Source organism: Arvicola amphibius, chromosome 9 (assembly GCF_903992535.2).
Source record: "Arvicola amphibius chromosome 9, mArvAmp1.2, whole genome shotgun sequence".
Taxonomy (NCBI): domain Eukaryota; kingdom Metazoa; phylum Chordata; class Mammalia; order Rodentia; family Cricetidae; genus Arvicola; species Arvicola amphibius.
Genome location: NC_052055.2, coordinates 58,832,714 through 58,848,823, shown reverse-complemented (window position 1 = coordinate 58,848,823; position 16,110 = coordinate 58,832,714). Strand labels below are relative to the sequence as shown.

General features: G+C 45.0%; 1 protein-coding gene across 1 annotated transcript in view; it reads right to left on the bottom strand.

The window, feature by feature from the left end:
- The window catches only part of Dip2b (disco interacting protein 2 homolog B), a 157,237-nt gene that overhangs the window by 50,590 nt on the left and 90,537 nt on the right, over positions 1-16,110 (bottom strand). Inside the window, 8 exon segments of the mRNA XM_038342001.2 lie at positions 4,826-4,962; positions 6,146-6,285; positions 7,010-7,124; positions 8,482-8,601; positions 8,984-9,077; positions 11,590-11,654; positions 13,439-13,541; positions 15,983-16,092. Of these exon segments, the coding sequence (XP_038197929.1) occupies positions 4,826-4,962; positions 6,146-6,285; positions 7,010-7,124; positions 8,482-8,601; positions 8,984-9,077; positions 11,590-11,654; positions 13,439-13,541; positions 15,983-16,092 (884 nt within the window).

Below are 16,110 nucleotides of genomic sequence, written 5' to 3'. Positions count from 1 at the left end.
TCACACTGAATGTCCATTTTCCCCATGTTACAGCTAACACTATGTTAATCTCATGGGGGGGGGGGGCGGGACAGACATTCCATTATGATTAAAACTACTTTTCCTGTATGCATAATGAAAAAAGATAGTTTGTTCTCTTTAAAAAAACAAACAAACAAACAAACAAAAACTATTTTTCCTGCCAGGCGGTGGTGGTGCACCCAGCACTTAAATGGCAGAGGCAGGTGGATCTCTGTAGATTCCAGGCCAGCTTGGTCTATAAGAGCAAGTTCCAAGAAAGGCTTCAAAGCTACTAAAAAAGGGAAAAAAAAAGGGGGGGGGGCTGTATTTCTTTATTAGTGATGGCTATTTACTGTCCGCCTGTGTGTGCATGTACATGAGCATGCACAGGAAAGAGCTGGTTCACATGTGTCTCTTGAGTTTCTTTACTCCTACTTGATTTTTTTCCTCCGTTTAACTTTTAATTTTTTTAAAATTGTGTATAGTGTTTTGCCTATATGTCTGTGCACAATATGCATACCTGGTACATTTAGAAGCCAGAAGAGGGCACAGAATCTCCTGGAACCAGAGTTTTAGATGGTTGGGAGCTGCCAAGTGGGTGGTAGGAACTGAGTCCTCTGGAAGAACAGCCTGAAACTTAACTGCTGAGTCATGTCTCCACTCCTACCTCCCTTTATTTTTTTTACACTCATCTATCTATCTATCTATCTATCTATCTATCTATCTATCTATCTATCTATCTATCTATCTATCGTGTGTGTGTGTGTGTGTGTGTCTGCATGTCACAGTGCTCATATAGAGACCAGAGGACAGCATGCAGAAGTCAATTCTCCTCTTGTACCATGTATACCTGAGGTTGAACTCAGGTCGGCAAATTGTCTGACTGAGCAGTGAGTGTCTTTACCAACTGAGCTTTCTTTTTTAAGATATTTTTTAAGATATTTAATTTTTAAGATATTTTTAAGATATTTTAAGATTTCTTTAAGATATTTAATTTTTAAGATATTTGTAACAAGAGTTAATATTTGTTAACCAGTTAATTTGCTTTACAGTTAATCATAATGTCAATTCCTCAAAATGGGATTATATCCATTTTACAGATGAGAAGGTGAGGGACAGACTTAATTTGTTTAAAATCAAACAGATAACCCAGAGCAGTGATGGGAACTTTGTTTCCATGCACGCTAGAGGTCTCTCTCCAGCTGTTCTTGTTCACTTTTTCCCTCTGGTGCTATGGTGTGGGGATGGAGCCCAGGGTCTTGCACAAAACCCAGGGCACATAATCTACCACTTAACTACATCTTCAGTAGCTTGCTTCAATCACTCATTCATTTGTTCACTTACTGGGGTCTGTATAGCTGTTTATAGCTGGTTTTCCTCTTTTCTCTCAGTAGCTATTTTGTTTTTAATTTTTAAATTTTATTTTTATTTGACGTCTTAGGTATTGTGTACTGGCATGCACTATGTGTACCACGCCATAGAAGTCAAGAGAGTACAGGATCTCCTGGACCTCAGGTCCTTTGCAAATGCAGCCAGTGTTCTTAATCACCAAGTCATCTCCAGCTATCACCACCACCACCACCACCGGGCTTCTCTGTGCAGCCCTGGCTGTCCTGGAACTCACTCTGTAGACCAGGCTGACTTCACACTCACAGAGATCTGCTGAGCCATCTCACCTGGCTACCCCCATCCCCTTTAGTTTTTTTTTTTTTTTCTTCTTCTTCTTCTTCTTCAAAACAGTTTCTCTGTGTAGTCCTGGCTATCCTGGAACTCACTCTATAGACCAGGCTGACCTCAAACTCAGATTCACCTGCTTCTGTCTTCCAAGTGCTGGGATTAATGGCATGGGTCACCACTGCCTAGCTGTTTTCTCCTTTTATAGGTGAGGATTCATTCCACTTTGCTATAACTGTGTTTTTACTGGAGATTAGAGATGTTCTCATAGGCTGGGGATGCATCTCAGCAGTACTGCACTTGGCCACTACTGCAAGCACCACCAAGAAAGTGTGAGAACTCTAGGCATGCAGCTCCCGCCATTATCTTCAAATACTGCTTGAAGGCCTGCAGATAGCTCAGTAGGCGAAAGTGCTTGCCCTGCAAGCCTGATGACCTGAGTCATCTCTGGACCCTACGTAACAAGCTAGATGCAGCCTCTCTCATCTATACTCCCAGCACTGCTACTAGGAAATGGAGACAGGACCACACAGTCCACATAGCCAGCTAGCCTGAAATACACATTGCAGCAGAACAAGAGAGGCCCTGCTAAACCAAGTGGGAACAGGGTCTGGAGAGATGGCTCAATGGTTAAGAGCACCGGTTCATCTTCCAGAGGACCTGGTTTGACTCCCAGCACCTACAAGATGGCTCACAATAATCTCTAACTCCAATCCTGGGGTTCCAACTCTCTCGTCTGGCCTCCAAGGGCACCAGGTACATGGACATATATGCAGGCAAACTGCCTACACATATAAATAACTTTTTAAATTAAAAGTAAAATGGAAGGGGAGAACTGACTCCCAAGTTGTTCTCTGACCTATACACACCTGCAGCTGGAACAATCTCTTATCCCCTCCCCTTCCCCACCTTTCCTCTCTCTCACACTCATTTCTTTCCGTTCTATCATATACACACGTGGTAATACAATTCCACTTGAAGATAGGTGCAGTGGTGTGTGCCTATAATGCCAGCTTCTCAAGAGACTGAGGAATGAGGATGATAAACCAGAAGCTAGTCAGACTACTCAGTGGGACAGTCTCCAACAGTGAGAACCTTATTTTCAGTAAGAAAGACTCAATGACAAGCACTAGATAGATAGATAGATAGATAGATAGATAGATAGATAGATAGATAGACAGACAGACAGACAGATAGACAGATATAGATATATATAGTTCAAGTACTTAAAAACAAGTTGGGGCTCATCAAGGGATTCAGGGTTGTAGCACTTGCTACCATGTCTAATGACCTGAGTTTAATCACCAGAAACTACATGGTAGAAAAGAACAAATTCCCACAAGCTGTTCTCTGACCTCCACATGCATGTGCTCACACACGCACACAGACAGACAGACACACAAGAAACAAACAAATTTTTAAAAATCTCTTTAGAAACAGAAACTGGGTATGGTGGTTTGCCCCTATAATCCCAGCAACTCAGAAGGCTGAAGCAGAAGAATTACCAAGAATTTGGGGCCAATCTGGGCTACAGGAGCAATGCTGTCTAAAAACAAATTTTAAAGAAGGAAAAATAAGGACTGAGAAGGTGGCTGGATAGTGGAGTGTGTGCTCAGCGTGCACAGACTTGTGTTGAGTGTCCATGGGAGAGGAATGGAAAGACTCAGGACAACTAGGACAACAAAATGTGCACAGACTGAAACACAGCCGCGTGGCAACACCCTGGGCACCTGCACGCCTCCACTCCCACAGTGAATGGAAGCAACATTGAGGGCACTGAATCAATGGTGCTGATGACAGGAACAGGTTCATCCTATGCTGCTTCATCCCTGTTCTGATAACATAGATGCACTGTCACACAGAAGCCATGCTGTCACCAGTGACGGCTACTGTACAATCACATTTCCAAACAGACTGCAGACTTACTCCACAATGTCCTATCTCCTTGAGAACCCTGAGTGAAGCTGTGACAGAAAAGGCAATTCACAGCACTAGAAGTCAGCAGCATTCTTGCTAGTCCCATCTAGTAGTGTAAGGGAGTCATAATCCATCAACAAAATTTCTCTGGTCCCTAAAAGGTAACCCAGACAATTAACCACCTATTCCTATGTGCAGGCTCAGCAGGGCAACTTCTCATTACAATTCAGCTTTGCAAGGAGAATGCCTACAGGAAGGCCGTGCGCTGTCTTCTTAGAAAACGCGGCCTCCTCTAGAACGACAGCTTTACCCAGAAGCTCCACATGCCCTGATTCGGGTGTCCCCAGCACCCTGAACAGAGCAGGCAGAGAGAGTGAGTACTTGCATGAGAAGCAATCTGACCCCTGCAACAGGCTGAGTCTTTTTATACATGTACACATGTATATGCATGAGAATGCACGTGTGTGAAGCTCAAATCTTGTTGGGGTCTTCTCCACTGAGGTGCACTGTCTGCTGAATGCAGAGCCTGCCAAGTCCGTGAGTGCGGCTGAGTGGTTTGCCTGGGCCCAGGGCAGCTGTGATGCACGCCTAGCTCTGGGAATCTCAACCCGGGCCCTCATGCTCACATAGCAAGCACTGCGCATCTCCCAGTCCACGCCTCTATCGGCGATCTAATGCAGCAAGTACAATTGTCACAGCGCTCTCAAGGTCAAAAACTTCAATTCAGAAAGCTCTACCAGTGGCAAATCTGCTAGAGTAAATCTTTGTGGGGCCTCATTCCTTTAACATCCAACAGATTCCACACCACGTCCTATGCCAGAGGCTGACCATGTCCATGAGGAAACATTAATTCATTTAGTGTTCAAAACAGCCCACGAGGTAAGACAGGCACTGTTACTGTTCACCTTCTGTTCTGCTTCTGCGTTTCTGGAGACAAGGTCCTGTTTGCACCCCAGGCATAGTCCCCTGCCCCCAGGCCCCCAGGTGCTGTGACTGCAAGCACTGGCCACCATGTCTGCCTACCACTCACATCACCATAAAGGAACTGGGCATTCAGTAAGGCAAAGCGGCTCCCACAGCAGCCGGTGAATGGAGGAGTAGAATCTGATGCTAGGCACCGGGCTCCTGAAGCCCTGAGCCCAACCACTGCGCTGTGCTGTGCTGTGAAGCCAGCAGGTCTCCACAGAACATCTGACCTCACCAGACATGTCCCCGAGAAAAAAACATCATGTACCTCAAATGTATTTTTGGTCACACCAGCAAGTCCAAAGTACGTCATCCCTCCAGTCCTGGAGCTAACACAGATCTCTCCGATTTCATCTGTCTTGCAGAGCTGAGGAGGTCCGTCTGGTTTCACAATGCACATCATGCCTAGTACACAGAAAACAGAACAGGATAGTCAAGAAAACTGCAAAGCAACAACTTCGCTTACAAACCCAGAGAGCTGCACACTTATTGAAGTAGCATTAAGAACAGCCAACAGCTTAAACCCAGCACTTGGGAGGCAGAGGATCTCTGTGAGCATGGGCCAGCGTGGTCTACAGAGAGAGTTCCAGGACAGGTTCCAAAGCTACAGAGAAACACTGTCTTGAAAAAACAAAAACAAAAACAAACAAAGAAAACAGCCAACAGAAGTGCCACAGAGAGTTATGCACCTGCGAAGTTTACTTGACACCTATAGCTCTTAGACATGGGTGCACCGAGGAAGGACTGCATCAGCCTCCCGATGAAGCGGGTGCTGGCCTTCCACAGGGACAGAACAGCACCCATGAGAGCAGCACTCTCTGCCTTCCTGGGTTGGCAACTCCAGTGAAAAGAATGACTGGCACCCATGAAAAGAGTGTAATTACACGTGCCTTTGAGATTCTGACCTCATACAGCGAGCACAGGGCCAGCATGACGACACACAATCCGTCACTGGAGTGGCCCACAGAACTGATGTGACTAAGCAGTGAAACTGGATGTTCAAGTTTAACCCTCTGGTTTACCAGTCTTCTGTTCCTCCTGGTGCTGGAGAATTGTCTGTATTCTGTCAATCATGTTTTAAATAAATGCTGATTGGCCAGGTAGGTAGTATAGGTGGGACAACCAGACAGGTAGTAAAGGTGGGGCAATGAGAACAGGAGAATGCTGGGAAGGAGGAAGCCCTTTCCTCCCCAGTCCTGCCCAGACTACCGAAGAAGCAGGATGTGATCTACTCCGCTGAAAAAGGTACTGAGCCATGCGGCTAACACAGATAAGAATAATGGGTTAATTAATATAAGCTACAAGAACTAATGAGAAGCCTGAGCTAATGGGCCAATCAGTTATAACTAATGCAGAACCTCTGTGTGATTTTCTTTGGGGCTTACTGGCTGTGGGAACTGGGCAGGACATGAACCCCAACAAGCAGGCCCTTCATGTTACACCTCCTCTAGCATTCCCCTCTTTATGAGGTACTAGGGATGGACGCCAGGGCTCTGGGAATACCTGGCGGGCAATCCACCACCAAGCTACCTTTCTAGTGCAGCACCGCTATTTCTCATGACATTCCAATGACAGCCTCACAACTCACCTCCAGGCATCACGTGTCCCACATCCTGGACTGTCAGGGCTGAATTTTTATCTTCAGTATTGACCCGAATTACCCCATAGCTCAATCCATTCATTGAGAGAATGGCTCTTCCTGGTAAGGGAGCCCCTGGAACCCCAGGCCTAAAATGTGAAAAAAACAAACAAACCATCAAACCAGATCTATACAAATACAGAGGACCTGGGTTCAATTCCCAGTACCCACAAGCTCACACTGTCTGTAACTTCAGTTCCAGGGTATCTGATAACCTCACATAGACATATATGCAGGCAAAACATGAATGCATATAAAATAAAAATAAATTATATATAATATATATATTATATCATGTGTATATATAAAAGAAAACAGAAAACAACAAAAAGAACAGCCTACTTCTAATTTAAGATGCAAAGGATTCTGAAGTGTAAGCAACATAGAAAAATAACTCACAAAACGAGATAAAAATAATTGAAGTTCAATTTCAGTTTCAAGGTATACTCTGGCAAGAAGAAAAATAATGAGATGCCTGAAATGACTTTACTAGGTAAATTTTACTTTTAGCATTTTTAAAAATAATTTATTTTTTATTTTATGTGCACTGGTGTTTTGCCTGCATGTATGTCTGTGTTAGTCTGTCAGAAGCCCTGGAACTGGAGTTACAGACAGTTGTGAGCTGCCGTGTGGGTGCTGGGTCTTCTGAAAGAGCAGCCAGTACTCTTGACTGCTAAGCCATCTCCAGCCCTAACTTTTAGGTTTATGAAGCAGATAATCACTTAAAATTCTATTCTCATCATTGGGAAACAAACCCCCACATCTCATCCAGGCTGTGACATCCATCAGAGAATCTGGTGTCCTCAGCAGTACCTGCGGACGGCCACAGTCATGGCCTCAGCAGACGTGGCACATGGACAGATGGCTTCAGGCTTCAGTCCGTGGCTTTGGAATAGACTCAGGAAAGCATCACAGGAAGACACAGACCCTAAGGAGTTGGAACAGATCAACTTGAAAGCTGAAACGACCATTTGCTTACTGCCGGAAACTAACGGGTGTGTGTGACATAGTTGTCTGTCAGAACGTCCACTGTACATCAGTCATTCCGTGCAAACAGTTTACTGTGCCTGTGAGGGCTGGACACATGCTCATCCAAGCCATGAAAGATCCTGACAGTACTTACAGTTACAACCTGGAAAGGCTACACCTGCCAAGGAGACAGAGCAAGCTCAGAGACAACAATGCAGGTAATATGCAGCCAGGTGGGACTCGAGCAGCCCCTGAAGTTTCTACTGTAGGTGGCCATGGCAGTTCCACCTGCTCTCAGTGATGGTTTCTGACTCTTCCTTCATAAGTTCTCCATGTGTGTTTTTAGGCAGGATGATGAGTAAGTTCACGTAAGAAACGGAGCACAGCTGCCAATGCTTCACCGAGTCCCCAGAGTGGAGGACCAGCACTGTTGTGCTTACCCAGAAAAGCAGACAGCACAGTAAGATCTCTAGAAGTTTCTTGCAAATTCCCTCTATTTGCTGCTTGGAAGAATTCACACCACGTTCATAAAATACATATTAAGTTACATCCAAACCTCTCCTTTCACTCAAGAGCCTCACATGGAGGATTTAAATGAGCAAGGCATGGTTTCCTGGAGCCGTTAAGTCCATCAAGGGTGAATGGATGAACAATGTGGTGTGTCTATGATGGACTACAACATGCCAACGAAAAGGCTACAGACAAGCGCAAAACATGCCAGCTGAGAGAAGCCTATTACTAAACACACGGCAGCTTCACACCAAGTGTGCAGAGCAGGCCAATCTACAGACAGAATGGGGGTAGGGACGCTGCAGAGTGAGAGCAGCTGAGGAGAGCCTGCTGCTCCTCCACAGGACCCAAGTTCTGCTGCCAGCCCCAATGCCAGGCAGCTCATAGTTCCAGAGGGTTGGACACCCTCTTCCGGGCACTTGGGGAACCTGCACACATATACTCATACAGACATACAGACACACAGACACACACACATTTTTAATCAGTTTTTTTGTTATTGTTGGTTTTTGTTTTGTTTTGTTTTGTTTTAGAGAAAGGAAATTCATGAAAGTCTTAGGTGTGGGACACTGGAGAGAATCAAGAGAGACAAAGAGTGAGTGTGCGGTTTCTCTTAGGCTAACAGGTGTTTTGAAACTTGAGTCATGGTGACAGATGCGCAGATACAAACACCACAACACCGAGTAAGACCCTTGAAATGGACAAGCATCACTTATAAGTGACCCTCAGTACAGATGTCGGAAACAGAAAAGCAGCAAAGGCACACTGCCTGTCAGATGTTCTGGGATTGCTACACCCGCACTCACAGGGATTGGCGCCATCAGTGACAATCAGCATCCTCAGAGAACTCAGGCTTACGTCCCTTTGGTCCCGGTGTGCCATCATGGCCCAGTGTAAGTCTCGACACTTCACAAGAGCTACTTTGGCTACAAATGCAAAGGGAAAGAGTCATGACACACACATCCTAAATTTGGGCCCAGATTCAATGTATTACAATAACAATATTTTTACTTAGTTTGTAAAAATTCTCACTTAAAGAACAATTTTAAGAGTTTAAGAAAGCCTGTGTGACCCTGTCCAGTTCACAGGTCACAGTCACAGGAATTTTGACAACACAGCATTCAGTGGAGCTAACAGCCGCTCAAATTCCAGAGAGTCCAATTTGTAAGGAAGAGCACAGTGAGCTAACACAGACAGCAGACCAACATTATCAACTCCAGAATGTGGGAAGCCACCACGGCAAGACTGTTCTCTACAGGGCACACTTGCAACCTGTCTCATAACTAGCATGTCGAGGTGTGTGATTACCTTTGTGGGCATGGACTCTTTGGACCCACGAGAGAGGACAGGTCTTCATAACAGAGTAGGGTACGCTAATTGTATGCATCTTATTCATGACATTCTGAAAAGCAAAGAAATATACAAAGCAGTCAATACAAAGCATTCAGTTAGCACCTTAGAGTGGTGCTGACACTTCTAATGATGTTGCAGGCGTTACTCAAGCCCACCCTTTCGAAAAATACTGGAGTTCTAGCAGAAGCATTGCAGTAGCACCGCCGAGAGCTGCTCAAACCCTGGTTTGCTCCTCTCTCCCAGGCGTCACAGCAAGGAATATCTATCCCTCCGGCCTTTTGTCCACGCACATACAGATATATGTGACTTTGGAAACACAGAGGTCTTTAAATGAAAGCCATCACAGTATACATGTACCTACCACTTGCTGCTTTTCATTTCGACTGCTTTCATAGATAAATCTAGGCACCTTAGAATCAGAGGGCTCTAGTCCCCTTCGTATGGCTACAGATGTCATAGTGAGTGTGGAAGCCATGCATCCGCCCTCACATCCCCTGGCATGCACACAACTGTTTCTTTAGGGTAGATAGAGAAGAGAGGCCCTGCTGAGTCACGGAGTTGCTGCTTTTACAGAGTCAGTAGGTACTTCTAAACTGTTCCCAACCCACCCAGTGCTCCACGGTGCTCCTGCTTGCCACACACTACAGGCTGAGGGGAAAGGAATGGAAATGGGACAGCACTACAAAGGAAAAGACTCATTTTCCCATTCCCTACAGGTTAAGTGGTTGTAAAGATAATAAAGCTGAGAGAACTGAGGGTCAGGCAGCTTGTTGTCATCCCTATCAAGGATGTGCAATCCCCAGAGACCTAGTGAGGCAGAGTAATCAAGCCTGTGGTGATTCTGTTGGGATGGGTGTGTGTGTGTGTGTGTGTGTGTGTGTGTGTGTGTGTAAGAGAGAGAGAGACAGAGAGACAGAGAGAGAGTGAGACAGACAGAGAGAGAGAGAGAGAGAGAGAGAGAGAGAGAGAGAGAGAGAGATCATCCTACCTCGTTTGGAATTCGAATATTCAAGTTAGCATGTGTGTGTGTGTCAAGCTAGCCTTGAACTCATGGTGATTCTTCTGCCTCAGACTCCCAAGTTCTAGAATTATAATTATCAGCCACCAATTAAAACCTGAGATTGGCTACACCCCTCGCCATTTACACGCCCTTATATACCAGGTGCCAACCCCGCACCATCAAGTCCTAGTGCTTCAGGGAAAATGTTCTGTCCGCGCTGGAAGAAGTCTCTCCTCACACAGCTTTCATTTGTTAACTTCTGGTTTAAAAAAAGGAAATAGATTTGCAAGAGATACAGCTCTTCCAAAATGGGGGTGGGGTGGTCCTGGGTGGAAGGGTTTCCCCGGTAGAGAGTCACACCCCTAAGGAGCTTGGACTAGATACTCTCTCCTTTATTTATTTATTTGCTGAGAAAGACACAGAGAGAGAGACAGAAGGGAGAGTGTGCATGTGCGTGTGTGTGATCCCTTAAAACTAAGAGAGAGAGAGACAGAAGGGAGAGTGTGCATGTGTGTGTGATCCAGTAGAACTAAGTGCTCATGAGCTGCCTGATATGGGTCCTGGGAACAGAGTTTGGGTTCCCTGAAGACAGCGAGTGCTCCTATAAGCGCTGAACCATCTCTCTAGATCCTGGACTGGGTGTTTAGCTCTATAAAGGCCTTTCCAACTTCATTATCCCATATTTTTCTTTCCACCTAACTTCATGTTATACATAGTTTTCCCAAAGAAACAAACCCTTTCCAACTCTGCCCACCAAAAATCTCTACCTAGATAAACTTAGTTATCTCCAAAGTCCAACTTGGCTGTCATCTCCTCATAGAAATTCCCAGGTGACTGGACGAGGAAGAAGTCACCCTTCTCTGGCACCCATGGCGTGCTCCCCATCCTATTACAGGAAGTCCCCTCTTCCTTGTGCTCCCCATCCTATTACAGGAAGTCCTCTCTTCCTTGTTACTCTATTCTGTGCTCCAAGCATGTAGTTTTGTCTTTTTCTTACTGTATGTACACATGATGTGTGTCCCTGAGTGTTCATGTATGGCTGTGGACCCGTGTGCCATGGTGTGAGTGTAAAGGTCAGATGACAACCTTGGCCGTTGGTCCTTGCATCCTGCTTTAAGACAGGACCTCTTTTATTTAAATTAATTTACCGCCCTCTCCTCCTTCTCTGAAACGACAGGTGGTTGTAATCTACCTGACACAGGCACTAGAAACTGAACTGGGATCTTCTGCAAAAGCAGCAAGAGTTTTAACACTGAGCCATGTCTGCAGCCCAAGGCAGAGATGGCTCAAGTTCACCGCTGCTACACCAAGCTAGCTGGGCACAGCTTTAGGTGATTCTCTTATCTCCGCCTCCAATCTCACACTGGAATTACAGATGTACACTACTGTACCTGGCTTTCCATGGATCCCGAGGATCTAAACTCAGGTCCTCATGCTTGTGTGTCCTCTAAAAAAAATGTTATTTTGGGAGCTCCAGTTGCAAGTCCCAAGAGATCAACTTGTCATAAAGCCCCGGCCTCAGACATATCTCAGTGCAAAGGCACCAACTCTAACAGCTTACCGCGAACATGCCATGCCACAGCCCAGCGTCCTTCTTAAAGTCTAAAACATTCACTACGGCTTCTCCTAGAAAAGATGGAGGGAAACAGGAAGAGGTCGTGGTGAGCAGAAAGTGACAGTTGCATTCATGCCCCTACCAAGCATTCTGTGCTTCTGGAAAAGCTCTAGGTGATCAGAGTCTCTGGTCACTGAGACCCTACAAATTGGCTGGAGGAGAGTGGCGGGATACGGTACTGCAGACGCTAAGGTAGAAACTCTGGAGCATTCAGAGGTGTTATTCAAAAGTTTTTCCTAGTGAAATAAGGAACATCTATTTGTTTTAGAAACTCTGGGGCTGGAGACATGGCTCAGAGGTTAAGAGTACTGGATGTTCTTCCAGAGGTCCTGAGTTCAATTCCCAGCAACCACATGGTGGCTCACAACCATCTGTAATGAGATCTGGTTACCTCTTCTGACCTGAAGGGATACATGCAGGAAGAATCCTGTAAACATAATTAATAAATAAGTCTTTAAAAAAAAAGAAATTCTGGAATTTTCACAAATATATATATATATATATAATATTTCTTTGAAAAGCATGAAATATTATTCTACATAAAACCCTATGTATACAGATGCCCATTTCTAGGTATATCTATAGACAGATTATCAACAAGATAAAACAGGCATACATAAGCCTGCATCTAACTGTTTTCACTCAATGATAGATTTCTCTGTTTCTAATATTCAGGAGCTTGAGTTTCAGCTCCCTAGGTCAGAATCGTTGAATGAACCCCTGGAACTTAACAGGACCCAGTTGTGGCATATGATTGTTCTCACACATGCCTGTGCACGTATTAAAATCATATGATTGTTCTCACACATGCCTGTGCACGTATTAAAATCATATGATTGTTCTCACACATGCCTGTGTACGTATTAAAATCATATGATTGTTCTTACACATGCCTGTGCACGTATTAAAATCATATGATTGTTCTCACACATGCCTGTGTACGTATTAAAATCATATGATTGTTCTTACACATGCCTGTGCACGTATTAAAATCATATGATTGTTCTTACACATGCCTGTGCACGTATTTAAATCATATGATTGTTCTCACACATGCCTGTGCATGTATTTAAATCATATGATTGTTCTCACACATGCCTATGCACGTATTTAAAATCAGAGAAACATGTTGCTCTGAAAGCAAAGAAAATGGAACACTGGGAAGTAACACTTTAGTCAAGTCTAGAGCCCATACCTGGGATTTTAGCACAAAGGGGCTTGAGGTAGAGGCCTGTCTGTACTATAATTATGCAATATATTTGTATAGCAAAAGATTTAAATTTGTGTCTGTGCGTTTTTGTTTTTGTTTATTTTTTTGAGAGAGGGTCTCATCTCATATCGTAGCTCTCCAGGCTGGCCTCAAACTGACCCTGCTCCTCATTGTGTTAGTCTGCCAGCACTACAGCTGTGGGCCACAGGACCCACTTCATTGTGCTTTCTGTTTTAATCTGAACCCTTGGAGCAGCATAGCTTGGACCATAAGTACTTAGTTGGAAGTTTTCCACGGGAAGATGGAGACACCTGAGACCCCCCCTCCCCCAGCCTAAAAATACAGTTTTCTATCTCTGTACTCTAGAAATCAGACTTTATATATTTGGTTTGTCTAGAAGTTTATTTAAATTACGGATTTTTTTTTTTTTTTTAAAGAAAAAGAAGGCAAAAGCAAGCCAAGAATGTGCCCTGGAACATTTCCCTCTGAATTTGGTCATTAAATGGAGTCCAATCACCAAGTGGGCGCTCACAGCCACAAGTATCTGAAGTTAACAATGAGAGCAGTCACGGGATGAGGTCTGACCTTCAGAATAATTGCAGGCCTGTGACAGAGCTTGGCAGTGGGACAGCATTGCAAGTCGGGACACTGTGACTCCCATTACACTCCCTTCTTTGCTTGTTTTATACTAGAAAAAAAAAAAACAAAAACAAAACTATAAGAAGCACAATAAGATGGGTTATTATAAATGACAAAATTCAGAGCCCAAACCTAAACCCAGATAAACCATTTTTTATTCATTATTTGCAGTTGGATCCCGAACTCTAGTCAAACAGAGCCCAGACTGGACGACAATGAAGCCCAACTGGAGCATGTGCAAAATGACCTCAAAGTTTAGTCACTCGTCAATGTGATGTGGTCACCAAAAAAACTAATGCCAAGAGATTTGAGCTGTATGAACAGAAGCATAATGGCAAATACAGCCATCCCTCAGTAGCTGCCCAATGGTAGAATGCTTGCCGAGCTGTGTGAGACACTGGTGTGACGACCCCTAGTACCACAGAAACACTAACACCAAGAAGAAGCAGGGCCTCAGCTGGCAGCAGGGCCCCATTCACTCCTGCAGATGGTGTCTTCGCTTTTATCGTTAGTGTTTCATCCAGGGTGCAGCTTCCTTCTGTATTAGATCAAAGGTGTTTTCCACAATTTACCCAACAGATCTCCGCCCATCTGAGTTCCTTGTTAGTTTTTGTGTCTCCTGGTTTCTCCCTCTCATTGCTCTATGTCTGAGTTGTACTTTTTCCCTCTCCAAGACAAAGTCTCACAATGTAGCCCAGGCTTGCCTGAAACTTGTGGCAATACTCCTGCCACAGTCTCTCATGAGCTGTCTTACTCAGAATCATCTCTGACTATGCCTTAAATGCTGGCACACCTGAGAATCCCCCTCCTTCCTACCCTTATGCCATCAGGGTGTGGTATCTTTGCTTGACTGTTGGCTCTGTGTCCACTAGCCTCTCCTTCAGAGGCCTAGACTCACAGGATCCCGCTTGTCACGGGAAAGCATGCTACCAATTCTCCATTCCATCCCCCACCTCCACCCATGAGAACTCTCTCCGTGTTTTCTTGTTTTTCTGAGGCGTGGTCTCACCACGAAATCCTGGCTGTTCCGGAACTCACTAGGTAGACCAGGTTGTCCTGGAACTCAGTATGTGACCAGGCCGTCCTGAAGTTCACTATGTGACCAGGCTGGCCTTGAACTCACAGAGATCTGCTTTCCTCTACCTCCTGAGTGCTGAGATTAAAGGTATGTACCACATACTGCCCGACTCTCTATATTTTCTATCTAACTGAAGGATTCTGCCATCCGTCCTGATGCCTTTTCTTCTTCGGGACCAGTCAGCAGTCTGGCTGGCTCTGCTCCCTACTGTCTCTCAACCCTATCCGCTTCTCTTAGCCATCTCCATGAGCTTTGGCTCACTTCAGTAACTTAAAAAAATACTTATTTTTATTTTCTTTGCACTGGTGTTTTGCCCGATGTATGTCTGTATGAGGGTGCCAGATCCCCTAGAGCTGGGGTTACAGTTGTAAACTGTCACGTGGATGCTGGGAATTGAACTCTTCCTCTGGAAGAGCAGCCAGTGATCTTAAGCACTGAGCCACCTCTCCAGCTCAAAAGCTTTTTTTAAATGCAGGCTAGGGCTGGAGAGATAGCTCAGAAGCTGTGAGCACTGGCTGCTCTTCCAGAGCACTCAGTTCAGTTCCCAGCACCCACATTTTAGACAGCTCACAATTGTCTAGAACTTCAGTTCTAGGAGAGCTAATGCCATCTTCTGGCCTCTGTGGGAACTGCAAGCACATGGTCCACTCATGGACACACAGGCAAAACACTCATGCATATAAAATTTAGAGGAAAAAACAAAACCAAACAAACAAACAAAAAAAAACCCAACCCTAAAACCTAGTGTTCCCTTTATAGCCCAGTCAATCTAGATAAATCTTTAAAAAAAACTTCATTATTATTTGTGTGTATGGTGTGGGGGGTGCACACGCCATAGCACATGTGTGGAGGTTGGTGGAGTTGGTTCTCTGTTCCCACCTTTATGTAAGGTTTTGTGGTCAAACTTGTCAAGCTTGGGTGGCGAGTGCTGGCCTGCTGGCCTAGACAAATCTTTTTATACAATAAAGTCAATCTTATTTCTCGCCTACTGACAACCCTTTAAAAGTTCCCACCCAGGAGATAACCTGTGGGTAATGTGAGGCTCTCAAGCAAGGGGATTCTAAGGAGTAGGGCCTCGCAGTACAGAGCAAGGATGTTTCCCATGAGGCCAGGGTGCTAGGAGGGCTGCATGATAAAGGGCCAGGAGGGCTGCATGATAAAGGGCCAACCCCAGCAGCAGTTCCCAGGAGGGGTGGGATGAGGGAAGCCCCTCACTGAATGGCTTCAAACAGGCCCCGCTCTCTGTCCTTGCGTCAGCAGTATGCCCACCCTCTTCTTTCGTGGCCAAAGCTATTTCAAGTTTTATCTATCCTTGTTATTACAAAAAAAAAAAAAATTTACCTCTTAGCTGTCACTAACATGCATCTAAAGCGTAAAAAAAGCCAAGAAACACACACTGTCTCCAGACTTACCTCGATGTACGCTGGTTCTGTACCAGCGGGTGAGATGTGGGGCTGCCAGTCTTTGGGAGGCTTTGAAAGGTACTTGGAATCTGTTACAACCCACTTGAGCCGAGGCCAACCTGTCAACCCAGAGTGAG